Source organism: Aegilops tauschii, chromosome 2 (genome assembly GCF_002575655.3).
Source record: "Aegilops tauschii subsp. strangulata cultivar AL8/78 chromosome 2, Aet v6.0, whole genome shotgun sequence".
In the NCBI taxonomy this organism is placed as follows: domain Eukaryota; kingdom Viridiplantae; phylum Streptophyta; class Magnoliopsida; order Poales; family Poaceae; genus Aegilops; species Aegilops tauschii.
Window position 1 is genome coordinate 73,709,547 of NC_053036.3, and position 27,777 is coordinate 73,737,323.

Consider the following 27,777-nt stretch of genomic DNA (forward strand, 5'->3'; position numbering starts at 1 on the left):
GCCCATGTGCCTCCTCCCAGATGAGTCGACCAGACCGCTGCGCTTGACGGAGCCGCTGACCCTAGAGCACCATCGTTGCGCAACCCCGCTGCCCAGATGGTCGTCCCACAGCTGCGTGGGCGCGGCACCCCCGCCGTCGCCGCTACTGGCACCGTTAGGAGCCGGGCGACGGTGCGGTCGACGTCATCAACATATATGCCAAGCACTGCCACGGAGGCTATGGCGCGAGCTCAGTTGTTGCTGAGGTTTCCACCAATGGCCGAGAAGATGGATGAATGGCGTGCCACCATCCAGATCCTGCTCGGTTTCGCCGAAGCTGGGGGCTCACGGCGAACTGGCCCGCCACGACCTCCCCAAGCGACATCAACCGCCCACACTGCTGGCCAAACGGAGGGGGCCGTCCCCACGGTGCAGGCCCCACCACGGCAGCCGGCGCGGGCGCAGCTGAATCAAGACCCCGATGATGTCTCGATGGCCTCTTCTGTCACTCGAGCACGTCCAGGCCAACGTTGAGCCCCGGAGGATAGGCGGCGGGGAGACACGCGTGTCGTCATTGATCGGCGTCACGATGACCCCCGCCAGACCAACGGGTGTGGCGGCTTCAACGTCGACGAGCCTGCGCTCGATGTTGGCGGGTGCCTACCTTTCAAGATCGGCTGCCCTGCCTTTACACAAGAGCTACCGCAAGTCCATAGGCCGTCCGTTCGCATGTTCAAGCCAGAGATACTTGAGAAGTACGACGGGAGGCTAAACCCGGCAGAGTTCTTGAGCATCTACACCATCACTGTTCAAGCTGCCGCAGGAAGAGATGAAAAGGTGTTTGCTAACTACTTCCCTTTGGCCCTCAATTCCAACGTGAGGTCTTGGTTGATGCACCTGCCGGAGAACTCCATTTCGTCATGGGCAGAGCTGTGCCACGAGTTCATCGGTGCCTTCACCGGTGACCACCAAGAGCCCGGTAGGCCCAGCGACCTACAACTTCTCCAGCAGAAGGAAGGAGAAACTCTTAATAAGTATTTACAAAGATTCAGTAAAGTTCATAGGAATATTCCAAATATCCATCCAGCAGCCGTTATAGCAGCCTTCCATTCTTGTGCGCAATCATTGCATTCGTTCTAAGATGAAAGTGCGGTTGCCCAAGACTGTGAAGGAGCTATACACAGTGGTGGATAAGTGTGCTCGGATGGAGGAAGGAAGGAAGTTGCCCAGAGAGGAAGATTGCATCAATGTTGATTCAGAGGAAGAAGATGAATCAACCAGTCAGAGGAAGGGCAACAAGCGCAGTAAGAAGCCAAGAGATAAAGCAGTGCTGACTGTAGAAGGTTCAGGCACACCTAGTACCAGCAAGAAGGCCAAGGCTGAGGCCCCCAGCAAGGAAGTTGCTACTTGCACAGCCTGTCGGGAAGCCGCTGCCGCCGAGAAAGCCGGGAAGGGCGATGGCCCGTATTGCAAGATCCACCGGACAAAGGGCCACGACCTCCAGGAGTGCTACCAGGTCGAGCAGCTTGTCAAGAGACAGAGGGCAAAATTTGATAAGCGTGATAAGGAAAAAGGTCAGAATTCCGCTGGCGGAAAGGGTCGAGGCGGTGAAGCAAATCACCCAGGCAAACCCTTTCAGAACCAAGGAAAGCCCGCCAGGGGCCAAGAGAAGGAAATTTGTGATGATGTGAGTGATGGAGAGAATGAAGAGGAAACCAGTGAGCAGGAGTTTCAGAAGGCCACTGACGCCTTATGCATTGATGGGGGTGCATCCTTGCACGCCTCTCACCGCCAGCTCAAGCAATGGGAACGAGAGGTCAATGCTGTGGAGCCAGTGCCAGAGGCCCGGAAACCACTCAAATGGTCCCGCACGCCAATCATTTTTTATGAGGAGGATCACCCTGGCCGCACCACTGCGGTAGGGTGCCTGCCGTTGTTGGTCTCCCCAACAATCCACAACATCAAGGTCACAAAGATGTTAGTGGATGGCGGGGCCGGGTTAAATCCGATTTCCTCAGCAGTTATCAGCAAGCTTCAGATTGGAGAAGAAGAGCTGGAGGTTACCGGCACATTTCAAGGAGTTAACCCCGGCAGGAGCCGTCCCAAGGGGAAAATTACGTTTCCGGTGACATTTGGGGGAGAGCTGAACTATCGGACTGAGAAGGTTGTGTTTGATGTGGTTGATCTCCCCCTGCCGTACAATAGGACTCTTGGGCGCCCGGCCCTGGCCAAGTTCATCGCAGCGTCCCACTATGCTTACAACACCTTGAAGATGCCATGGCCACTGGGAGTCATCACTATCCCATCAGATGAGAAGTATGCAATTATCCGCGTAGACTAGATGTACCGGGATGCAGTCGCAGCAGAGGCAGTGGCAGCAACAGCTCCCGCCAAGGAAAACAATGGAAAGAAAAGGGATTGTAGGACCTCCGGCAAGGAGTCCGGGAAGCGTGGCCCCTCCGAGTGCACGGCACCCATTGACGACGTGCCGGAGTGTTCCAACAGCAAGAGATCCAAGGTTGCTACACCCCAAGTGAAGAAGGTTCCGGCAGGGCTTGCTGGCTTTGATGGTACCTTCACCATCAGCGCCACCCTTGATGACAAATAGGAAAGCGCACTCATTGCCTTCCTGCGGGCAACTATCGATGTGTTTGCCTGGCAACCATCTGATATCCCCGGTGTTCCCAGGGAGGTAATCGAGCACCACTTTGCTGTCTGCCCACATGCGCGACCTGTCAAGCAGAAAGTCTGGAAGCAGGCCTTGGAGCAGCAGCAGTTCATTGCCGAGGAAATCAAGAGACTGGAGGTAGCTGGTTTGGTCAGAGGAGTACTGCATCCTACATGGTTAGCAAATCCAGTGGTAGTCCGGAAGGTGAATGGGAAATGGAGGCTTTGCATTGATTTCACACATCTCAACAAGGCTTGCCCGAAGTACCCATTTCCCTTGCCGCACATCGACCAGATTGTGGATTCCACTTCAAGTTGTGATTTTCTCTCCTTTCTGGATGCATACTCCGGATATCACCAGATCTTCATGTCCAAAGAAGATGAGGAGAAGACATCGTTCATTACTCCATGTGGTACGTATTGCTTTGTCCGCATGCCATTCGAATTAAAGAGTGACGGGTCCACTTTTGCAAGGGCAGTCCAGATTGGTTTTGAGCCATAATTGCACAGAAACATAGAAGCCTATATGGATGATATAGTGGTCAAAACCAAGGATAAGACCACTCTTATACAGGATTTGGAGGAGACATTTTCTAACCTATGCAAGATCAACTTGAAGCTTAATCCAGAGAAGTGTGTGTTTGGTGTCCCCTCTAGCAAGCTGCTTGGTTTCTTCGTGTCCCATCGGGGGATCGAAGCTAACCCTGACAAGATCAAGGCCATCGAGCATATCCAAGCACCAAGGACAGTCAAGGATGTGAGGCGCTTGACGGGATGTGTTGCCGCGCTAAGCAGATTCATTTCCAAGTCTGCCAAACGCCCTACCGTTCTTTAAAATTTTGAAGAAAGCAAGGCCTATGAAGTGGACCCCAGAAGCAGATGCAGCTGTGAAAGGAGTTAAAGGCTTACCTATCATTTGTGCCTACCTTGGTTGCGCCCAAACCCCAAGATCCGTTGTTGCTTTACTTGGAAGTAACCAACCAAGTGGTCAGTGTGGCCTTGGTAGCCCAGTGAGAAGGGAATGAGGCAGAAAGTGGACAGATCACGGCAGAGTCAGAAAAGGATCAGAACAGCGATGAGCATGGCAACGAGAACAACCCCAAGGACGCGGCAAGGAAGAAAGTGGTGCAGCACCCAGTGTACTTCATTAGCTCCTTGTTACAAGGGGCTAGATCGAGGTACTCTGGCGTGCAAAAGTTGATCTTTGGCCTCATCATGGCCTCAAGGAAACTGCGCCACTACTTCCAAGCCCATGAGATCATGGTTCTCACTTGTTTTCCGCTGCAAAGGATACTCCGAAACCCTGAGGCTACCGGCAGAATAGTGGAGTGGGCTTTGGAGTTATCCGGCTTTGGTTTGAAGTTTGAGAGCACATCAACTATTCAGAGCAGGGCGCTGGCAGAGTTTATTGCAGAATGGACGCCAACCCCTGATGAGGAAGTGACAGAAACAGCTCTCCTCGGCAAGCCCAAGAATGGATTATGTATTTTGATGGTGCTTTTTCCCTACAAGGTGTAGGGGCTGGCATGCTTCTCGTTGCCCCCTCCAGGGAGCACTTGAAGTACATCGTCCAAATGCACTTTGCTCGGTAAGAAGCCACCAACAATACAGCTGAGTATGAGGGGCTCCTTGCCGAGCTCGGGATTGCAGCAGAATTGGGAATCAAGAAGCCGATCATTCAAGGAGATTCATAGCTTGTGGTGAGACAAGTCAACAAAGATTATCAAAGCCCATTGATGGAAGCATACATCGAGGAAGTGAGGAGATTGGAGGAGCACTTTGACGGGTTGCAAACAGAGCACGTACCCCATGCAGAAAATAGCATAGCTGATCACCTGTCAAAATGTTCTGCGCAGAAGCTTCCTGTGGAACCAGGAACTTTTGTTCTCCGTCTCTCTCAGCCCTCCGTATCGCCAGCCACAATGGCCCAGAAAAGGAGAAAGTTGGACTACGGTAAGCCTCTCCCGGTCGAGCCGTCTGCTCCCAGCAGAGACCCTGCCGGAAACAACTCCTCACAGCCTGCCGGACCACCCCCTCCAGCCGGGCCTATGGACCCCGTGAACGAGGCTGGTGCTCCTGCAGCAGAGGAGGTGCCGCTAGTCCTCGTTGCCGAGCCCCAGGCTCCAACTTGGGCAAGGCACATCGTCCGCTTCCTCCAAACCAGAGAACTTCCCAGCGACCAAGATGAAGCTGAGAAAGTATCCCGGAGGGCCAGTATGTACCAGTTTGTCGATGACACTCTGTACAGAAGGAGGCCCAACGGTGTGAAATCGAAGTGTGTGTGCCGGGAGGATGAAAAGGAACTGTTGGGTGAGATACACAGAGGAATGTGCAGCTCACACATTGGATCAAGGGCATTAATTGGGAAAGCATTCCGGCAAGGATTCTATTGGCCCACATCCCTCCAAGATGAGGTCGAGCTCGTCACGACATGTGAAGCCTGCCAGTTCCATTCCAGGAGAACACACCTGCCTGCCCATGCCCTTCAGGCAATCCCTTTATCATGGCCATTTTCGGTCTGGGGGCTCGATATCCTTGGCCCCTTTCCCCGAGCAATCGGGGGTTTTGAATTCTTGTTCGCTGCTATCGCCAAGTTTACAAAGTGGCCGGAAGTGACTGCCGTGAGAAAGGTGACTTCTCAATCGGCTATCAAGTTCTTGAAAGAGTTGGTGTGTCGTTTTAGAGTTCCGGCAAGGATCATCACCGACAATGGAACCCAATTCACGAGCCACGCCTTCATGCAATACGTTTGTACCCTCGGATGCAAAATCTCATTCGCCTTTGTGGTACACCCCCGGGGCAATGGACAAGTTGAGAGGGCGAACGCTGAAGTCCTATGTGGACTCTAGACAAGAACTTTTGATTCGCTGCAGAAGCACGACAGGTGGTGGATCGAGGAGCTGCCGGTAGTTCTCTGGTCCCTCAGAACAACACCTAACCGAGCTACCGAGCAGACTCCCTTCTCCCTGGTCTACGGGGCAGAAGTAGTTATCCCCACGGAACTCATTTACGGGTCCCCTCGAGTGCTTGCCTACGATGAAGTAGTGCAAGATCAGCACCGGCGTGTCGATGCTATGCTAATCGAGGAGAACTGTCTCCGGGCTGCTACACGTGCTGCATGCTACCTGCAAGCCATGTGTCGCTATCACAGCCGCAGGGTTCAAGCCCGGTGTTTTGAGGAAGGTGACCATGTCCTTAGGCGCGTTCAGTCCGCCAAGCGTACAAACAAGCTGTCACCGAAGTGGGAAGGCCCTTACCGGGTGGTACGAGTCACCAGACCCGGCGCAGTACGTCTGGAGACCGGAGATGGCACTCAGTTGCAAAACTCATGGAATAATGAGCATCTCCGTAAGTACTACCCGTAAGGCGCGAGGCTATCGGGCACTGCCCGACAGCCACCCTTTTGTACAGGCCTTGCCTCAGCTACATGTAATCCCTTGTACAAAGCCAGGGCGATGACCCCGTGCAAGAGAAAATAAAGAAGTGCTGTAGGGGGGCCCCAACTAAGATTGCATGCATGCATGAGCACACCAAGATCACTGCATAAGCATTTCATGTGCATTTACATATGCATATAGATAGGATTGCATCCCGCATTTATTCTCATCTACATGGAGTTGCAGGTTCCTGCCGTGAACTTGGCTTCAACAAAGGACGAGAAGATTGCACGGCACAGCGATCCCCGGCAAAGCCAAAACAGATGAGTTTTACCTCTTGTCCATTAGTGTTCTGTAAGACTATAACTCTGCATGAGAAAACCTCGCCTCTCTCTTTTGAAACTTAGGTGCTCCCATCCATGACTCAAACGTTGCTTCGGTTAGGATGGTTGCAGTAGCCTTTGATAAAAAGGAGCTGGCGGGGGGCTGGCCCCTCTGTCTGTTCCCTGGCAGACGTAGCTCTCCGGTAGAAAAAGAGGGTGCCGGCAGGATATCCTGCCAGGGAAAACTCGTTTATTTCTATTAAAGAGGCACTCCACCTCTGCATGAACATACGCATGCACGGGTTCCCGACAAGGTTCATAATTTTCATTCATATGCTAATACGGGTACAAGCATTACAGAACACACAGATGGACTCGAGAGATTACATTATTTGAATTAAAATTTGGCAATTGCCGGCAAGTTTAAGATTGAAAAAAGATAAGTGCTCTGTAATGCCCTTTCTTGTCCCTCTCCTCCTAGGTGCAGCCGTCGAAGGCGAGGAGGGCAAAAGGAGTGCCTGGGTGGAGGCCCGACCCGCTCTCATTGGGCTCCAGGAGAGGCAGCCCGGGGGAGCGGAAGCGGGAGGGAACGCCTCGATGGAGAGCACGGAGGAAGGCAGCCCCGTCGACCACCGTCACCAGGACCAGCAGTCCTCAGCAGGGCTAACGGAGCTGCAACCCGAGAGGAAGCCTGCCGGAGTCCAGCTGGAAGGCTGTTGGAGGAGCCCAGCAGCACCATCCGCACCTCTGCATCCAACTCCACAGCAAATTGCACTACCGGGGAGGAGATGTAGATGCAGATGATTGTGCTGCCGCCTGACGAAGATGGTGCGGGCGGCAATCGGCTGGAGTTAGAGTCGTCGCTCCTCCGCCCGCTACCATCGTCATCGCCATCACTGTCCTCCTCGTCGCTTTCACTCGAGGAGGAGCTTTTATCGTCGGTCGAGCTCTTCGTGTAGCACCCTAAGCGACCACCCAAGCGCCCGAAGATCTTGACGGAGAGCACACTGTTCTCCATTAATTTGAACTGGAGAACATGCCCCTCCGAGAAGCCGTGGGCACGGGCAAAGGTCTTCCAGCCACGATGAAGATACATCACATGAGGAGCAAGGAAGTCGAGATCAACCCTCATACTCCATTCCCGCAGCCCCTCATGTGCAGCCGCAGAGCGCGTGGTTGCTCAAGCTCCATCTCCCGCGCAAAGGGAGTTGGGAGGCGGAGGTGACCACACACGGGCTTGTACAGCCTGATGACGAACTCCCGGGGTTCGTCGTCAACGTGGCCTTTCATCGAGGGAGGAGCCACCGGCGGAGGCGCCACCAAGGCACCGCCCCGCCCTCCTCTTCCTCGAGCACCACGGCGACCACGACCACGTCCCCTTCCTCCTCTCCTTGCGGACGATTCCACTGCCTCGGGGTCCGGGGGAGGAGGGGCGTGCTGTCGAGAAGAAGCCCTCGTCGCCGTCCGTCGGAACACCACCACCACTACAAAAAAACACACTTCCGTGATGATACGTGTTTGTCACAGTAGGTCACGTTTTTTGTCATGCATGTACATCCATGACAATTTTATGACAGTATCAAGATAGTCATACCTATGCTGTCGTAGAAGTGTTCCATGACATTACCAAAATTATCATCACGGAAGTGTCCACTTCCATGACGATAAATCGCGCGTCACAGAAGTGCTTTCGTCAAGGGTGACCGACACGTGGCATCCACCGTAACGGAACACCGTTAAGCTATCGGGTCCGGTTTTGGATCCGATAACCCGCTAACAGCCCCGACCAATGGGGATTTTCCACGTGTAAAATCATCATTGGCTGGAGGAAACACGTGTCGGCTCACTGTTGGGACAGATGTCATCCACTCATTGGACCGAAGGTGCCTATGATACGTCGACACATGGCACGACCGAATAGAGGCCCATTCCTGTGAAAAGGCCGGCCCGTTTGACTTGGTCAAAAGGTGGCGGGCCGGCCCATGGAAAGCCTGTTAACGACCTGTTCGCATATAGCCCATTTACAGCCCGCTAACCCAGGGCCCATTACGACCTATCCGAATTAGGCCGAGTAGCGTCATCTGGGCCGTCCAATATGATTCCAGCCCATTTTAAGTTCCGGCCATGTATGGCCCATGACGTCTTTCGGCCCATATGAGGCCCTTTGTAACTCTTGGCCCATTAACGGCCCGTGGTGAAATTGGCCCGTAATGAATAGTGTATCACTATATACCCATTAACGGCCCCTTAATCCATTGGGCCGTTTGCAGCCCATGTTATCTTTCGGCCTTCTCAGGGCCCATTTATTCTTGGGCTCATTTCCAGCATTCGGTTACTTACGGTCCGTTACTGCCATTTACTGCTTGTGGGCCAAATTCAGCCCGTGGTTACAGTCGGCCCATTTGTGGCCCATTAATACGTTGGGCCGTTTTCATAGCGTCATCAACGGACGACTCCAACTCTAGCCCGTTTACGGCCATAATGCGGTCTGTTTTTGGCCCATGTTTGGCCAATCGATCATACGGCCCGTCTAAGGCCCATTGATGATACGGCCCATAGAAGGCCCATTGTTTTTATGGCCCGTAGAAGGCCCATTGTTTCTACGGACCGTAGAAGGCCCATTGTTTCTACGGCCCGTAGGAAGCCCAGTGTCACTACAGTAAATATGTAGCCCATGGCCTGTTAAAGGCGGGAAACTACTATAGGATTAGACCTGCTAATGGCCCAAGATGATTATAGGCCCACGTTTTGGCCCATATGAGTAACGGGCCGGCCTGAAGACCGATAACACTGAGATCCACTAAACCTTCCAGCCTAAATTACAGCATACCGACCAAAGAATAAACCTAGACTATACAATAAAGAAATTACGGCATATTACATCCACTGGGAATCAAAGTTAGCTACCGGTGATAATAAAGCGCAACATGACCGCGGATTACATACACTGGGCATCAAAGGTCGCCACCAGTGCATATAAACACGCCGACAAAAGAATATACAAAACTGAGAGCACTTCAGAAGGCACTAGACCTGGCAAGCTCGGGCCCTGCAAGCAGCCGAACAAGCTGATGAGACCTCAGTTGTGTTAGCGATAGATGCTTCATTCCTAGCTGTATGGCACCATAGTGCGAAAGGCAGTCCCCTGACATCATCATTACATCTTTGACTTCAAGTCGGAGCTGAGCTGAAGCAAGCCTTTCCGCTTTAAGTTGAGACTGAAGAAGTCGAACTGATTGAGGCAGCGACTGCATAGAGGTTGTCTCACACCTGCTGGTGAGTAGCTTCAACTCACTGTCTTCATCAAGACAGGACCTTGGGGTCATCTCGTTGTCCTCAAGATGGTTTGGCTCACTATCTTTCCTAAAGTTCTGCCTGGCATAAGAGATACGACTCTGAAAGTGAAACAAGGAGACACGTAACAGGTTTCACAATTATATAAGCAAATAAATGGATCTGTTCTGCATAAGGAACATGTTTTTACAACTATAATTTAAAACTGGTAGTTGTTGCAAACATCCAATCAGATGTAAACAGTAGTGGAGGAAATGATGCCTATCCAAATCTATACTAGAACAAAATTTGAAGGCTTGAGAAGGATGAACTTACATTACATGTTAACACGGGCTGGAGAAAGCCCTTCTCCATGTTGATGGAAAGATAATTCAATAAATTCCTGAGAGAAAATTCTTTATAAGCGTTGCCATTATTCTACATTTTGCAAAGAGTAAATATAGATCAAATAATATTGGAAGAAATAGAGGATAATGAAGCTCAGGTGAAGACTGAGAATACATAATCAAATAGCAATTAATTAAGTACAGCGTTACAAGGCAAAAGGTACTGACAAGAGGAATGCAGACATCAACATGTGCAGTGGCATTGGCTTTATTCAACATTTTGGTAAGAGTAAATGTAGATATGATAATTTGGAGAAAGTGGAGGGCAGGGCAGATAAGATGCAGAGTAATGCTAGACAATCAAGTATCTCGCAATGCATGTACAGTAATACCACCACCGTCCGTTATTAGTTGCCACTCAAATGGATGTATCTAGCACTATTAAGTTCTAAATACATCCAATTGATCAACAATTAATTCGATACAGAGGGAGTACATGACAACAGGTACTTACATGAGCAATGCAAAACTTCATAACCATTGTGTTAATTCTACATTTATCTAAGAGTAAATATAGATCTTATAATTTCAAGCAAAGGGAGGATAAATAAGCGAACATTTACAGTGATGCTACATAATCAAACAGCAATGAGTGTAAGTATGATGACAAAGGGCAAGAGGTACTGACAAGAGCAATGCAGAGCCTAGTATTGCTGTGAGATCCTATGATCCTTTGCGCAAGGAGATTCATCTGAAATTAATTTTCAGACAAGAGAGAAGGTAAGGCACATGCAGAAATTTAGGAGTTCAAATTTTGAATTGATATCATGGACAGTACCTGACGCTGGGCTGTCAGCAGTTCTAATAGGGGTTTGGCCACTGGAGTAGGGGTAAAGTCTGTTACAGTTGGGCCTGTGTTTTCTGTGGCTGATGATCTATCTGATTTAACAGGTATCACTACCTTTTCCAAATACCTAGTTTGTACTCCTTGAGGATCTGCAATCACCCTCTTCCTTTTGGACATCTATTACGAAAGAACAACATTTGACTGGAAAAACATAGTATGACGACACATGGAATAGGTATAGAAAACGGATAGGTATGGAATATACTCATATATGATGCTTAAACTAAGAAGATGGTGTAACAAAGTAGAAGTAATGCAAGAGGTCAGATGCAAAATATGTGCGACCAATACAACCTTGCCAAGTTAGAGCATGCACCTTGATGGGTGAATAAGATAGGCCATCCTCCACCATGCCAAGTTTGTTAGCCAGTGGATTGTTCTGCAATATTCCTCTCGTGTGCCCATTCTCATATTCATTTTGATAATGTTCAATACCTGACATGCATGAAAACATAAAAACAAGTGAGATTATCTTTGTAATGCAGAAGTGATTCTAATCCAATACTTCCTCCCTGTAAAACCCTTTGTGCTATCTCTGCAATTCTTCTAAGAGGTGCCATGCATGCTGTAATTTGGTGTCTGCATTAATATAATGTGGCCTACTACTCAAAATATGAGAGCTCCAGAAGTGATGATACTTCGCAGATGACAGCTTCAACATATAGTAAAGAAGAACAAGTCGACCTGACCTGACAGATTCAAAATATACTAAGGGAGAATAACTCGACCTAGACAGTCGACCGCAAGAGAAGAGGATCATCTTAAAGTGAAAGTGCGTTATGTCGACTAGAGGGGGGGTGGTGAATAGGTGATTTTTATGAATTCTTCACTGAGGAATTTGCGGGTGAGGAAATTCCTTAGCGAAGAACTACTTGTAGCGGAATAAGTACTCAAGAGTAAGCATAGCAGAACATAGGCATGGTCATCATGATGAAATGAAGACAAACACAGAGTACAGAAAGCGTAAACATAGGATAGCACAGGATGAAGACAAACAGACTGAAGAAATTGAACTGAGGAAATTGAGAAAGTCTTCAGTCAAAGTCTTCAAACACAGATATGTCAAGCACACAACACAGTAATGAGGAAATGAAAAGGTTGAGGAAATAGAACAGTTGGCTTGGTGAAGACAATGATTTGGTAGACCAGTTCCAACTGCTGTCTCAGTTGTACATCTGGTTGGAGCGGCTAGGTATTTAAACCTGAGGACACACAGTCCCGGACACACATTCCTGAACACGCAGTCCAGGACACTTAGTCCTCACCGTATTCTCCTTGAGCTAAGGTCACACAAACCTCGCCCAATCACTCGTGGTAAGTCTTCAGGTGACTTCCGAACCTTCACAAACTCGGTCACTCGGCGATTCCTCTTGGATGCTCTAGACCATGACGCCTAACCGTCTGGAAGAAGCACAGTCTTCAAAGGTAACAAGCATCGGATCCACGCAGGATCAATCTCTTCAGTGATGCTCAATCACTTTGGGTTTGTAGGTGGGGTTTGGGTTTTCCTCACTTGATGATTTTTGCTCAAAGTCCTCGGAGGATGGGATGCTCTCAAATGACAAATGTCAGTTTCTCTCGGAGCATCCAACCAGTTAGTGGTTTTTGGGGCGGCTATTTATAGCCTAGGGAGCAGCCCGACATGATAAGACATAAATGCCCTTCAATGATATGACCGTTAGGTGGGTAGATATTTTGGGACAGCTGGCGCATAGCACAGCAACGGTCGGAAATTTGAGTATCAAATTCCTCAGGGCTATCATGTTCCTCACTGTGTAGGCGAATTCCTAACTCCTCCTCAGAGACCAGAAGAACTTCGTCTCTGTCACTGAAGAATATGAATGAACTGTATGAGATTTCCAATGGCTTCACTCGAAGGGATTGGTAGGTGTAGGATTTTGAGTTGACCATCACATGGAAATTTTTCCTTAGTATTTCCTTGACCCCCTTTAACAGTACGGTGTTTCCTATGACTCAAGAAAGAGAAAATGAAACTACGAAAACAAAAGTCTTCACGCTTCATGTTCCTCAAATGAATACCAAGTCTTCAAGGTCACACCAATTTCTTCATTTTCAAAGTCTTCAGAAAGTCTTCGGAAATCCAAAGTCTTCAGTCGAAGAACTTCCTTTTTAGGGGTCGACTTTCTCTGTAAATATCAAACTTCTCATAGACTTATAGACCTGTGTACACTCATAAACACATTAGTCCCTTAACCTATAAGTCTTCAATAGACAAAAATCACTAAGGGGCACTAGATGCACTTACAGTCTCCCCATTTTTGGTGATTGATGACAATATAGGTTAAGTTTTCAACGGGGATAAACATATGAAGTGTAAATACTGATATTGAGGAATTTGATTGCAAGATATAGAAGAACTCCCCCTGAAGATGTGCATAGTGAGGAATTTGCTTTTGAAGCAATGCACACTTGAAGAGTTGAATCATGGAGATCTCCCCCTATATCTTGAATTCATACACGCATTTGACATAATATATGAAGAATTTGAAATGCATGATGAAATATGGTGACTGATGTAATTCAGCATGCGTGCAATAACATTAACGAGGAATAAGCATGCAGAAGAAACAACAAAAGTATCAGGCCACCATAGAGTTTTAAGTTTACAACTCGATCCAACAAAGTCATCAGAAGGACGAGAGTTGTAACTTAGAAAAAAAATGCCCATAAAACATAGACCCGCTTGAAGACTAACTCAAATATCTCCCCCTTTGTCATCGAATGACCAAAAGGTTCGAAAATGAGGACTAACGCCCCTGAAGAATATCAAGTTGATGAAGGAGTGCCAGCATTGTTGGGGTCGTTTGTTGATGTAGGGCCTGCCGCAGTGTCGTCCAAGTCTTCATGCTCGTTGGTGTCACGCGATGAAGAATAGGAGCTGGCCACCAAGGAAGGAACCTTGACCTTCTTGTATTTCTTCGGTGGAGGTGCAGACCAGTCAAAGTCCTCCTTGAGACCCATGTTCTTCAGATCTGCTGCGCTGTAAATGTGAGACAGAACAACCCAGGTACGGTTGAAGGTTTCATGGAGGTAGTAATGGTTTTTCTTCACTGCATTGTGGGTAGCAGTCATGTTGTGAAGAATTGAACCAAACTGACGCTTGACCCATTTGTGATTGTGATCAACCTTCTGGTGAAGACTGAGGAGAAGCTCACGGTCAGTCATCACCCTGGGATCTGTGCCTTGAGGATTTGGCTTGGTTGCGTTGGCGGCAGAGTCATGGGTGGCAGAGTCATCATTGGTGGAGTAGGATGTAGCCTTGCGAAATTGACCATCCAATGGACGAATGCCTTCATCTATAACAGCAAAAGCCTTGCCCTTTTCATTAGCTGAGGAAAATGTCCGTTTGAGGACTTCAATCGGGGGCAAGGAGCTGCAATGGTTCAATGTATCAGCTTTGTAGTTGAGTTAAGACCTTGTTCTGATGAATCTCATAATCCACGGAGCATAAGGCTTCAACTCAAACGGTGACATTGCGACATTGGCCAGAGTCCTCATGAAGAAATCATGGAAGTTGACGGGAACGCCATGAATGATATTGAAAAGCAGATTCTTCATGATGCCAATGACTTCTTCATTCGAGTCATGGCCCTTGATAGGACTCAATGTCTTCGTCAGAATGCGATAGACAGTCCAGGGCACATATAACAAGTCCTTCACAAGGAATTTTGTTCTTGGGGCCTGACCTGGCTTCAATGGCTTCATCGGCACTTGCATATAGTGATCTGTAAGCTCAGGTTCACTGTAGACGCAACGAGTAGGTTTAAGGGGAGGACTGAGAGGCAAAGCACGAAGCAATTCAGTAGCTAGTGCCTTGTAGTGAGTATTTTCAGACATCCAGTCCAGCACCCATGAATTCACATCTTCAGAGTCTCCGGTGATGTGCAGAGTTGCATAAAATTGAAGAATGAGGTCTTCATTCCAATCACATATATCAGTGCAGAAATTTAACAGCCTAGCGTCATGAAGAACACTGAGGACTGGCACGAAGCACGGCAGAGATTCCATATCCACGTGAGGAATGTGCTCATGATCGAAGACTTTGTCTTTGTTGAGCAGCACTGAGGAATAAAAATTTGCCTGGCTGGCAGTCTAGAAACGCCTCTTCCTAATGCGAGCAGAGTCATAGGGGTTGTAATCAGTGAAGAATACGTGCTCGCCGAAGAAATCATTAGCCTTGAATTTTTCCTTCCTTGAGAATGGATCCTTTGGTTTGGGCAGAGGAGTGTCAGTCAGTTGCATTACAACCTCAGGAATCGCAATCTCAGGTTCTTCAGGCTGAGGAATTTCTGGTTCCTCTTCAGTGGCAACCTGGGTCTTCAATTCTTCATTTTCATTTTCTTCAGCACTAGTGGCTGGAATTTGTTCATGGACATACGGTGTGGCATGTGGTTCATCAGATCCTATTTGAACTTCAGTAGCAACAGGGGACTGAGGAATTTGCTGTAAAGGTGTGAAGAGTGGAGAGTTGGGGTGCTGACTTTCCCAAAAGTCATCATTCAACACAGGTGTGGTACAACCAATGTCCACATCTTCATCTTCCATTTCTTCAACGCCGGCCTCTTCAGCAGTAAACTGAGGCATAGGCAAGGAAACAGCTGGAGTTGAAGGGATTTCATCCACTTAGATTTCTTCATCCATCTGCTCTGACGTAGCAGCAGAAGGATTTTCTTCATTAGATCCGCTAGGGATCACGTATTCTTCATCAAAAGGAACAAGGTCCTTTGATGGCATGGTTGAGATCGGAACAGCATCAATGAGGTTTGCAACTGAGCTGGTCAATTTCTTCATCTTCTTCGGAGCTGAAGAATCTGATGAAGCTGATGCTTTCCTTTTCTTCACTGCTGCACGCTCTGCAGCCTTGGTCTTCTTCACATCTGATGTAGATGGAAGAATTGGAGTTGGGGTAGGTGCAGGAGGAGCAGAGGAATGTGGTTAATTTTCTTCAGGCACAACTGATGCAGTTGCCCTGACCTCTTCATTTTCTTCAGGCGCACCACTAGTGGATGCCATGGCAATTTCATCAGCGGCAGGAATGCAGTCATCAGCCCTGGAACTCACATTTTCTTCAGCAGCCTGAATGTCACCAGCGGTGCTGGCATGTTCTTCAGTTGGCTGAGCAAATGCTTCAGTCTAAGGAATTTCTTGTTGCGATGGGGCTGCAACACTGGAGGTGAACTTCTCAGTCAGTTTAACAAACCTGACATTGGCTCCTTGCCAATCAGCATAGTAAGCATTGAAATCATCGCTGAGGACTTTGATTTCAGACTGGATCTTCACAAGATCATCAGTTGTCATAGAGACAACATTGTTCTTCAGGAATTTCTCCTTCCTGTACTGCGCTTTCTTGATCTGCCTGGCCTTCTCAAATTTCCATTTCTCTTCTTGGATGAAGGCAGTCAGCATATGACTTTGGCCAGGAGTCAACTTGAAATCAGGCATAGGAGTGTTTGGGTCCTTGTGCCAGAGATCAATGTAATCGAGGATCAACTTTGGATCCAAAATCAGAGGCACATTTGTGCCTTTGGCTCTAGCGGCCCTGACTTGCCTATGTCTGATGATTTCAACAAGTTCTTCATCATCAGCTTCGTCTTCTTCAGACGGCACTTGGAGGCGACCTGCTTCTTGTGAGGACTGGGGCGAGAACCTCGTCCACCAGTGGTCTTTGTCTGCAGCAGAGAGGGTCCTGTTGAAGAATTTGGAGCAACTGAGGAACTAGCTGAAGCTCCTGAGGTAATAGAGATGCCTATAGTCCTTTGGCACGTGGCAAGATGCACAGGTGCTAAGGATTTGGTCGGAGCAGCTGAGGACTTATGCGGAGGAGCTGTGGATTTTGGAGGAGCAGGAGCAGCGTGAGGAATTCGTCGTGAGGGCTTTGAGGATTCTGGCCATGAGGGCATTGAGGGTGAAGCACTTGGCTTACGTGCAGGCTTCTTTGCCATGGATTTCTTCGGCTTGACAGAGGCCTCAGCGGCAGCAGCAGTAGCAGAGTCTTCATTGAATTTCCTTGGTGCTTCTCTGGCTTGTCTAGCTAGCTTGGCCTGGCGCTTGGCCCATTCATCAGGATAATCCTCACCACGCTTGAGGCTGGTGAGATCAGCTTCTTGGCCAGGTGCCAACGGAGGTCTTAGGCATGGAGGATTGAGTGTGAATTTCTTCATGTACTTAGGAGTCACATACCTGTACTCCCTCCACTCCCTTGCCCATCTCCTCTCTATCTTCTGAATGCGCACCTTGCGCTGATTTTTATCTTCCTCAGGGGGTGTGCAGTACCCAGGATAGATGTCCTCGGGGATTTCAAATTCAGTGTTGACCTCAGGCCTCTTTCCTCCTTTCTTTGGCTTCTTTCCATCAGCCATTTTCTTCAGATGAGGAATTTGAACAATTGAATTCTCTGAAGAAGTATGCAACTTTTCTTCGAGGAACGCTGCAAATGAGTTAAGTTGATGAGAACCTAGAGATTCAGCAGCGGACATGAGTACCTGTGAACAGAGTATAGTTGCGAGGAATTTGGAGAGGTCATATGCGTTCTCAGAAGGTTTTTCAAAAAGAACAAGTTTGAGGAATTTGACCAGATGAGTCTTGAAGAATTTCACTAAGCGTTCTTTGTCTTAGGTTCTTGAGTTGTATAGATCGAAGATCCACACAATTGAGGAATCTTGAAGAATTGCTTAGAGAAATGAATCAAGAACAGATGACATGTGAGGTGTTTAGTGTGTGAAGAATTTGAAGAATAAACACCTTTGAAGATTTTGTAGAAATCATTTGAATCAAAGAGGGCAGTAAAAGTAACTTTTAATTACCCTGGACAAAGAACACGACGAACTGTGAGGTAAAGATGAGAAGTTCGTCTGTGCAGATCTTCCACGCCCTAACTCGGCGGAGGAAGACGGCTACGGCGGCGGCGGAGGGAAGATTTCCGCGGCCGGCGCGAGTACGGCGGCGACAAGGTCGAGGCAGTGAAGCTCTTCCTCACCGGTGACAATGAAGTAGTGCCGGCGCTAGGGTTTGAGAAGCTCGAGCTGGAGAGAGGTCGAGCGGAGTAAAGTGAGGAAGGGGAGAGGGGGTATTTATAGCCACGGTGAAAAACTGTTCGCCCGAAGATTTTGGACGAACGTGCCCCTGACCCTTCTTATTCGCTTGACATGTGTCACCCACATACTGAGAAGTGGAGATCGTGTTAGATCGTGGGTGAATAGATAAGTATTTCGTGGGATGCGGAACGGTTTGAGCGGCAAAGCAGAAAATTTGGATAAGATAAGTTTTAATGTTCCGTTCGCAAATTCTTCAGCTGACAAGGACACAATGAAGATTTTGAATGAGTTTCAAATAGAACGCAAATGAAGAATTTGTGAATAGAAAGTGAATGCTGTAGAGGACATAAACTCATATATATATATATATATATATATATATATATATATATATATATATATATATATATATATATATATATATATATATATATATATATATATATAGCCAATGAAGAAAAACGACGGAGAAGGTGAAGACAATGCAAAGTTGAAGAACATGAACAACTGAGGAATTTCAAAAACTGAGGAAAAACTCAAATTGAAGATTTTCAACTTTTGTGGTGGCGTGACCCACCGTATAAGAATGATGATTTCAGACACCGCGTACAATTGTCGTAGGGCTCTGAGAATCAAATTCTTCATTAATTTCTTCACACTTAGAGTGTTATTCTTCATTGATTGAAGAAAAACATTTCTTCATGTGTTGCACATCTAAGTCATCAATTTTGCATAAGTGTTAGGATGAGTGTCCTTTTCAAAGAACATTCGAAGATTCTAAGATATTTAGCTCACACCGCAACTTGCTAAATCTCTTCTCATCTAAGGGCTTTGTGAAGATATCGGCTAGCTGTTCTTCAGTCTTCACATGCTCAATAGAAATGTCGCCCTTCAACACATGATCACGAAGAAAATGATGACGAATCTGAATGTGCTTTGTCTTCGAGTGCTGAACTGGGTTGTGAGCAATCTTGATGGCACTCTCATTGTCATAGTAGAGAGGCACATTCTTCATGTTGACGCCGTAGTCCTTGAGAGTTTGCTTGATCCACAGCAATTGAGCACAGCAAGAACCAGCAGCAATGTACTCAGCTTCAGCAGTAGACATTGATACGCAGTTCTGTTTCTTCGAGGACCAACAGACCAAAGATCATCCGAGGAAATGACATGTACCAGATGTTGACTTGCGGTCCACACGATCACCAGCATAGTCAGAGTCAGAATATCCAATGAGATCAAAAGCCGAGCCCTTGGGGTACCATAATCCAAGTGTTGGTGTGTGAGCTAGATATCGAAGAATATGCTTCACAGCCTTATGGTGTGATTCCTTCGGTGTAGCTTGAAATAGGGCACACATGCAAACACTAAGCATTATATCTGGCCTAGATGCACATAAATACAATAAAGAACCAATCATGGAGCGGTATACCTTTTGATCAAAGTCAATACCATTTTCATCAGTGCACAGATGACCATTTGTGGGCATCAGAATTTTGACGCCTTTGCAATCTTGCATGCCAAATTTCCTCAGTACATCCTCGAGGTATTTCTCCTGAGATATGAATATGCCATTGCGCTGTTGACGAATTTGAAGACCTAAGAAGAATTTCAATTCTCCCATCATAGACATTTGATATTCTTCACTTATCATATAGGCAAATTCATCACTATAACATTGGTCAGTACAGCCAAAGATAATATCATCAACATATATTTGGCACACAAACAATTCACCATCATAAGATTTAGTGAAAAGAGCAGGGTCGAGTGAACCGGGTTTGAAGCCTTTCTTCATGAGGAATTCCTTCAAAGTATCATACCATGCCCGAGGGGCCTACTTGAGGCCATAGAGGGCCTTATTGAGTCTGAAGACTTTGTCAGGATTCTTTGGATCTTCAAAACCTGGGGGTTGAGCAACATATACTTCTTCCTCAAGCTTACCAATGAGGAATGCACTTTTCACATCCATTTGATATAAAGTGATATCATGATGGTTAGCATAAGCAAGTAATATGTGAATAGCTTCAAGTCTAGCAACAGGTGCAAAAGTTTCATCGAAATCAATTCCTTCAACCTGTGTGTAGCCTTGAGCTACAAGCCGTGCCCTATTGGTCACCACAAGGCCATTTTCATCTTGCTTGTTGCGGTAGATCCACTTTGTGCCAATGATATTGTGCTTGCGAGGATCTGGACGTTTAACCAGTTCCCAGACGTTGTTGAGCTCGAATTGATGTAATTCTTCTTGCATGGCCTGAATCCACTCAGGCTCCAGAAATGCTTCATCTACCTTAGTGGGCTCTGTGATAGAGACAAAAGCATAGTGCCCACAAAAAAGTTAGATGAATGTGAAGATTTTGAGCGTGTGAGAGGACCTGGTGCTTCAATGTCATCGATGATCTTTTCAACTTGCACTTCTTTTGCAACGCGAGGATGAGTTGGTTGTCGTCGAGGAATTTGATCAGCATTTTATTCAGCACCATTTTCTTCAAGTGCATTAGCTCGATGTTTTTCACGTTCTGGAATGAATTCTTCAGCAGATTCTTCGGTAGGAATGACATCCTCAGTAGCCTTGAACTTGATAGTTTCCTCAGGTGCTGGTTCATCTATCACAGAGGGTAGGTGCTCTCTTTGCGAGCCATTAGTTTCATCGAACCACACATCTACAGTTTCAACAACCTTGTGAAGAACGTTGTTGAAGACTCTGTAGGTGAGTCCTTTCCGTAACCAAGCATAAAACCTTCATGTGCTTTCGGTGCAAATTTAGCATTGTGATGAGGATCTCTAATCCAACATTTAGAACCGAAGACTTTGAAATAACTCACATTGGGTTTCTTGTCAGTGAGGAGTTCATAGGCAGTCTTCTTGAAGAATTTGTGAAGATATACCTTGTTGATGATGTAGCACGCAGTATAAATTGCCTCAATCCAGAAGTGACGAGGCGTCTTGTACTCATCAAGCATAGTGCGAGCCATCTCAACAAGAGTTCTGTTCTTGCGCTCCACGACGCCATTCTGCTGAGGAGTATAAGGAGCAGATAACTCATGAGTAATACCAAGTTCATCAAGATAGTCATCAAGACCAGAATTCTTGAACTTAGTTCCATTGTCACTTCTGATGTGCTTGATCTTTACACCAAAGTTGGTTGAATCCCTCGAGGAAAATCGGTTGAAGACTTCCTGCACTTCATGTTTGTAAGTGAAAATATGTACCCATGTGTAACGAGAGTAATCATCAACAATAACAAAGCCATAGAGAGATGCATCATTCGTGACTGCTGAGTAATGATTAGGACCAAAGAGGTCCATGTGAAGCAATTCGAATGGTTGAGTAGTGGTCATGATAGTCTTCGCTGGATGCTTAGCCTTGGTCATCTTTCCAGCTTCACAGGCTCCGCATAAGTGGTCCTTGAGGAATTTGACATTCTCAATGCCAATGACATGCTTCTTCTTCGCAAGCGTGTGCAAATTCCTCATGCCAGCATGACCAAGTCGTCGATGCCATAGCCAGCCTTCTGAAGCTTTTGCAAGTAGGCACACGGCTGGTTGCGGTCCTGTAGAGAAATCAACAATATACAAGTCTCCTCTCCTAAAGCCTTCGAAGACTTTGGAATTGTCAGCTTCCATAACCACAACACAACGATACTTGCCAAAGACAGCAACCATATCAAGATCACAAAGCATTGAGACAAACATAAGGTTGTATCCTAAGGACTCGACAAGCATGACTTTGTCCATGTGTCGATCCTTTGTGATCGCAACCTTACCTAGACCCAATACCTGACTTTTGCCTTTGTCATCGAAGATGATATGCTTCAGATGCGATGGTGATAAGGGAGCATCCATCAATAGATTCTTGTCACCAGTCATGTGATTTGTACATCTACTATCGAGGACCCACTCAGTGGCTTTGGGTTGATCATCCTGCAGATGAATTAGTGCAGCTTACAAACTTCATATACTTCATTAGTGAAGAATATGACATCACAATTCATCAGATCAATTTCATCAAGCAATGCAACAGTTAAAGTAGTATGAGGACGTGAGAAATGAAAGTTCATTTCTTCATGATTAGCCTGCGTCTTTTCAGGCACTTTTCAGGTCTCCAGCAAATTCTTCAGACGTTTGAGCATGTCTGGAGACCTGACCCTGCATAAGAGATTAGTTCTTTTTCTTCACCACCCACATCTGAAGGGGTGGCAAAGAGTTCATCACTCTGCGAGCTCCATACGAGAAAGGTGGCATAGAAGCCAATCCATTTCGTTTCACATAAGAGGAGTTAGGGTAAGCATATGAATAAGCAGAGAAATTCTTCGAGGACTTATGAACATAATGATTAGAAGAATAATGCTCATATTCATAGCCCTTATCTCTTCCGTATGAAACAGAGTTGTTAGCACGATGATGTTCATATGAGGACTTTGATCCTTTTGAGGAATATGATCCACGTGAGGAATTCAATCCGTATGAGGACTTGGATCCATATGAAGAATTTGGTCCATATGAAGAATTTGATCTGGGGTTCCTATTCTTCACAGGTGGTGTCATGAGGACATTCACCTGAAGACTTTCAAGGCACCTTTTGGGAACCCAGATTTTCTTCATAGGAGAATTGTTCCTGCAGTTAGTGCCAACATATCTAGCAAATACTTCACCATTCTGATTTTTAAACAGTTTATAGTTGGAGTCAAATGACTCATCAGAAGAATGAGAAGATTCACATGTAAAGCCAGATAAATTAGATGGATCAACTGGAGGTCCCTTTGCAGCAACCCATGAGGTTTTGGGGTACTGCTCATGCTTCCAATATGTACCATCAGCATTGAGTTTCCTCTCAAAGGCAATACCCTCTTTCCTAGGGTTCTTGTTGAGGATATGCTTTTTAAGCACATCAAAAAGAGTCTGATGTCCTTTGAGGCTTTTGTACATGCCTGTCATGTACAATTCCTTGAGCCCTGCATCGTCAGTGATACTAGCAATGTCCTCAGATGAGGAATTAGTGATAGTAGAGACAGTTGAAGAATTAGTAGCATTAGAAGCATTTGAACATTCAGGTGAAGAATTAGCAGATTCACGTTCAATGCACTTTAAGCATGGAGGAATGAATTCTTCCTGAGAAGCGCTGATTTGTTGAGCAAGTAATGAATCGCGCTCCTTCTGAAGATCTTCATAACTCACTCTTAGCTTCTCAAGATCTTGCTTTCTTTGAAGAAATTCATAAGAAAGCTTCTCATGATCAGATAAGAGAGTGTTATGTTGATCTTGAAGGGTGTCATACTTAGTATGAAGTCTCTGAAGACTTTCAACCAAAGCTTTTGACTGATCCATTTCTTCACTCAACATATCATCGCTCTTACTAAGCATGTTTTGAACCTTTTCCAAAGCTCTTTGTTGTCTAGCGGCAAGGGAAGCAAGTTTCATAACTGGGTCCAAATTCATCACCAGATTCATCATCACTGGATTCAGACAGATAGCATTCAGTTACCTTTTCACCATCTGCCATAAGGCACGGTGAGGAGGATGGTGATTCTGGCTCGAATGTCATTGATTTGAGAGATTGCTTTAAGTCCTCAAACCAAGGATCATGACAGGTTCGATGACCTTCATAGACATCAGAGAGATGGTCCCAGATAAGCTTTGCATGATCGAGATGCATAATGTTCCTGAACTGATTTTGAGACAGACAGGAGCAGATAACATCCTTCGCTGTGAGGTTGAGAAGAGTGAACTTGCGAATGTCTTCAGCTTCAGCCATCTTGCATAGATCGGTAAGGCCAATCTCAGTGATGGTCCACAGCTTGCTGTTCATGGCCATGAGGCGCTTCCTCAGCATGGCTTTCCACTTGGGATAGTCGTGACCGTCGAAGATGGGGCATGTCACTTTCTTCACACTACTAGAAAAAGGCCTACTAATGGCGCACCTAATCTGGCCATTAATGGCGCATTAGTGGTGCGCCATTAGTAGCACGCCATTAGTATATTTTACTAATGGCGCATCACTGGTGTGCCATTAGTATCTGGTATACTAATGGCGCACCCCAGATGCGCCATTAGTATATACAACAGTGCGCCATTAGTATGCCACCCAGGGGGCCATGTATACCCAGGTGCTTTGGCATACTAATGGCGCACTACAACAGGATGCGCCATTAGTAACTTCGGCATACTAATGGCGCACTGTTTAATGATGCGCCATTAGTATACCATTCGGTGCTCCACTGGTATTCCCTTCAGGTGCGCCACTAATAACCTTATAGGTGCGCCACTAGTAATAAAGGAAGATGCGCCACTAATAAGGGCTTAAATGCGCCACTAGTAATGTATTTGGAAAACAAAAAAAATCTAAATTTACAGAAAACAACCTATAAGGAAAAATAATTTAAAAACAAAAAATGAAATAGAATCATAATTTTTATTATAGTAAGAATATTACAATGTCTTTACAAGTTTCCAATAAAAGGAAAATTGCAAGGAAATAAAATAAAATCCTAAAACTAATCTTCTAGTAATCTTTTCTTCTTTTTCTTCACTTTATCCCTGAAAAATGTAACAAAATAAACAGAAAGACAAACAAACTATTTATAACATGTCAATACTGTCATTTTTTATGCAGAACTAGATATGAGCATATATTTCCAGAATTACATGGTGTGAATATTGTATGAGTAAGATTATATTGGAAATGAATTTTGAGTATATTATTGTCATACAGTATGTGATTTGCTTGTAAACATCCAAGTCCTCTACGTCAACTCTGACTGCGGTCAGGTATCGATCAGCACTTTATGTGATTCGCATGTCAGCATCTATTAGCTAGGCAATCTGACTACGGGTCAATCAACAAATAAACCAGGGTATCAACGGTACACTCTTCCTGTCCGATTTTTCTTTTGCTTGCATTTGGTCTTTCGTCTTACACAGGCAAACACTAGAAATGATTTACTACTACTATATATAGTCGTATTACAGAATGCTAATAGATGGCTGGGTGGCTGCATGTACAGTATCCAACTTACGGTCGTGGCCATACTGAATTAACTAGTTAAATCAGGTTAGCCAGCAGATAATGTATGTGATTTGCACGTAAACATCTATAGTACTAGTTTTTATATTCAAACTCTAACTCGGTAGTAAGCATTGGATGCCATTACTAACACTACACTGTTCCTGTCGAATATTTACTCGACTCACACAATTCATGAATTCAATTGGGGTCATAAGCAGAGATATTGTTTGTCATTTCCTTGTAAATATCTAGTTCTATGTGAACTCTTGACTCTTGTCAACAATGAATCAGGGTACCAACAATACCATTCAGGTGATTGGCCAGCACCGCAATTTGGAGCATAAATGTATGAATGAATGTTTCTCTGCACAAATATAGCAAGAAAGAGAATTATGCCACTGTCTGCAAAGGCAGTAAAAATAAGCATTTCGATCCAAACAATATCATTCTTAAATTAGTTCTGAATTCCTCACATTTTTGTAGTGGGCAAATTATATGTCAAACTGAAAGCTAGTGGGTTATTATAAGACTGAAATGAATTAGCTGCAGCGTCAGATATTCTTGCACTTTGACATAGTATCTAAGTTTATCAAAATCTAAGGAAAATTCAGCTACTAGCAAAACAACAATAGTAACATAGTAAACCATGAAATTTATGCAAGCAGTGGCCTGCACAGGCAGTGTGCTGAAAACTAGTGCCATCCAACATGTTGAAATGGAATTTAATTATTACGGGAGTTGTAAACATAGATGCATAGTATGCCATCAGATGGTAAGGTGAGCTACATTCTGAAGTTTCAATGCTAGAGGAAGGAAAACAAAGGCATCACAGGGTTTAAGTTACAAAATCCATACCGGGGATCAGTGCCAGATAATGATATATGAACCCATCCTACTGGCTTCAAAAGGTCCACCGTTTTAATTTCCTGGAAGCATGGTAAATATAGTGGCCCATTATTTCAGATCAAAGACAATATTATCACTGTAAATTTGAATTTTCAAGGATTGGTTCAGTGTTCACTGGACAAGCAGGCGCAATGCAGAGGAATTGCAGAAAGAGACCAAGTTTCCCAATCAATATTTCAATAAGTTAATCCTATGATACGTCACAATATGATGTTGAAAATAAGGTAGTGTAATCCATAACTATAACAATGAGAACATGCAGCAGCCCCCAGGTCTAGAAACCCGAATGCACAGACCAGGCCACCAGTTTGGTACAAGATGAAGACCAGGGGTAGAAATCAGAACTGAAAGGGCCAGACATCAAATGCCATCCTCAAGCAACAACATTTGCTAAGTCCTCTGACCATCGAGCACAGATCAGAAGCCCCTGAACATTGTTGAAACGACGATGTATCGCGGTGGAGGGAGTTACCACCTTGAGATTGTGGAAGCCGTCGCCAGCCCGGATGGAGATCTTGCTGGGCGTGTAGCTCTCGTCCAGCTTGAAATCCACGTACAGCACAACAAGCTGAAGCCCCCAATCTAGCAACAGATTAATTCAGAAGAGAAAAAGGATCAAACGCCATTTAGACAAAAATGTAATGGAAGCAGCAGCTACTCATGGTGCTCACCTGCAGCTGCACCTTCTTCTGGAACTGGATGTTGACCAGGTGCGGCTGCGCGCCGTCCGACCTGACAAAAATAAAATCCACCACCGACGGCGGCTCGGCTCAGCCCGTGATTTCGCGAGACAGAAAGAGGAGAGATTTCGACAGGGGGAGACGACGAGGACGGGTAGGGCGCTGACTGCCAGTAGGTGTCGAGGCTGTCATCGCGGAGGGAGGCGACGCTGTTGCGGGGCTTGCAGGAGCTGACGCTCCAGGCCTCTCGATGTGGTGTGAGTGGTTGGGAGTAGGAGGGTATCATCTTCTCGATGCGGATGTTGCCTTCGGAGTTGGCGAAGAGCACGGCGAGTATCATCTTCCTTCTCCCTCCTCTCCGGCCGATCTACTTACCACCTCGGCGCGCGATCCCCTCCGATCTCTCTCTCTCTCTGCCGCGTGCGCGTGCGCGTGGGGTGTGGTGTGAGGGAGGGGGAAGGGGGCTCGCCGTGGTCTAGAGGGAGAGGAAGAGGCTGGCGGCCGGGGCTTCCCGATCTTGATCGAAGTGGAGGGAGGTGGGTGGGTGTGTCAGGAGGAAGGGGAGGGGAGAGAACGTGACTAGAGGGAGGGGATAAGGGGTGATAGCAATGGCGCACTGGTAGGGGTGCGCCATACGTATAGATAGCAATGGCGCATCTTTTACCGGTGCGCCATTACTAGTTAAAACTAGTAATGGCGCATGGTGGAAAAGTGCGCCATTAGTAGTTTTGCAAAAAAGGGAATAAAAAATATAATAGAAAAAACAACATTAGTGGCGCACTTTCCAGCAGGTGCGCCATTACTAGTTGCCATTACTAGTTACAACTAGTAATGGCGCACTGTGTCTGGATGCGCCATTAGTATGTTTGGACAGGCGCACTAGTTAAAAAAAAATTTGATACTAATGGCGCACCCTGGGCCAGGTGCGCCATTAGTAGTTTCAACTCTAATGGCATATCAGAAGGTGGTGCACCATTAGTATATACTAATGGCGCACCGCTTGTCTGGTGCGCCATTAGTGTTAATCCCATCTATAGCCCTTTTTCTAGTAGTGTCATACCTGCGGTCAACATAACTAAAACTCCAGGCGGTTAAACCAAAATCACATAGAACAAGGGAGTACCTTGCTCTGATACTAATTGAAAGTGCGTTATGTCGACTAGAGGGGGGTGAATAGGCGATTTTTATGAATTCTTCACTGAGGAATTTGTGGGTGAGGAAATTCCTTAGCGAAGAACTACTTGCAGCGGAATAAGTACTC

At 46.2% G+C, this 27,777-nt stretch overlaps 1 protein-coding gene across 1 annotated transcript; it reads right to left on the reverse strand.

The window, feature by feature from the left end:
* Positions 1 to 24,450: 24,450 nt before the first annotated feature.
* On the reverse strand, positions 24,451 to 26,856 carry LOC109778234 (anaphase-promoting complex subunit 10-like). Its single transcript, XM_020336781.4, has 6 exons — positions 26,684 to 26,856; positions 26,508 to 26,568; positions 26,312 to 26,404; positions 25,786 to 25,856; positions 25,236 to 25,294; positions 24,451 to 24,461 (listed from the first exon to the last, which is right to left on the reverse strand). The coding sequence occupies exons 1-6, from the start codon at positions 26,854 to 26,856 to the stop codon at positions 24,451 to 24,453; spliced, it is 468 nt and encodes a 155-aa protein (XP_020192370.4).
* Between the last annotated feature and the right edge of the window lie 921 nt (positions 26,857 to 27,777).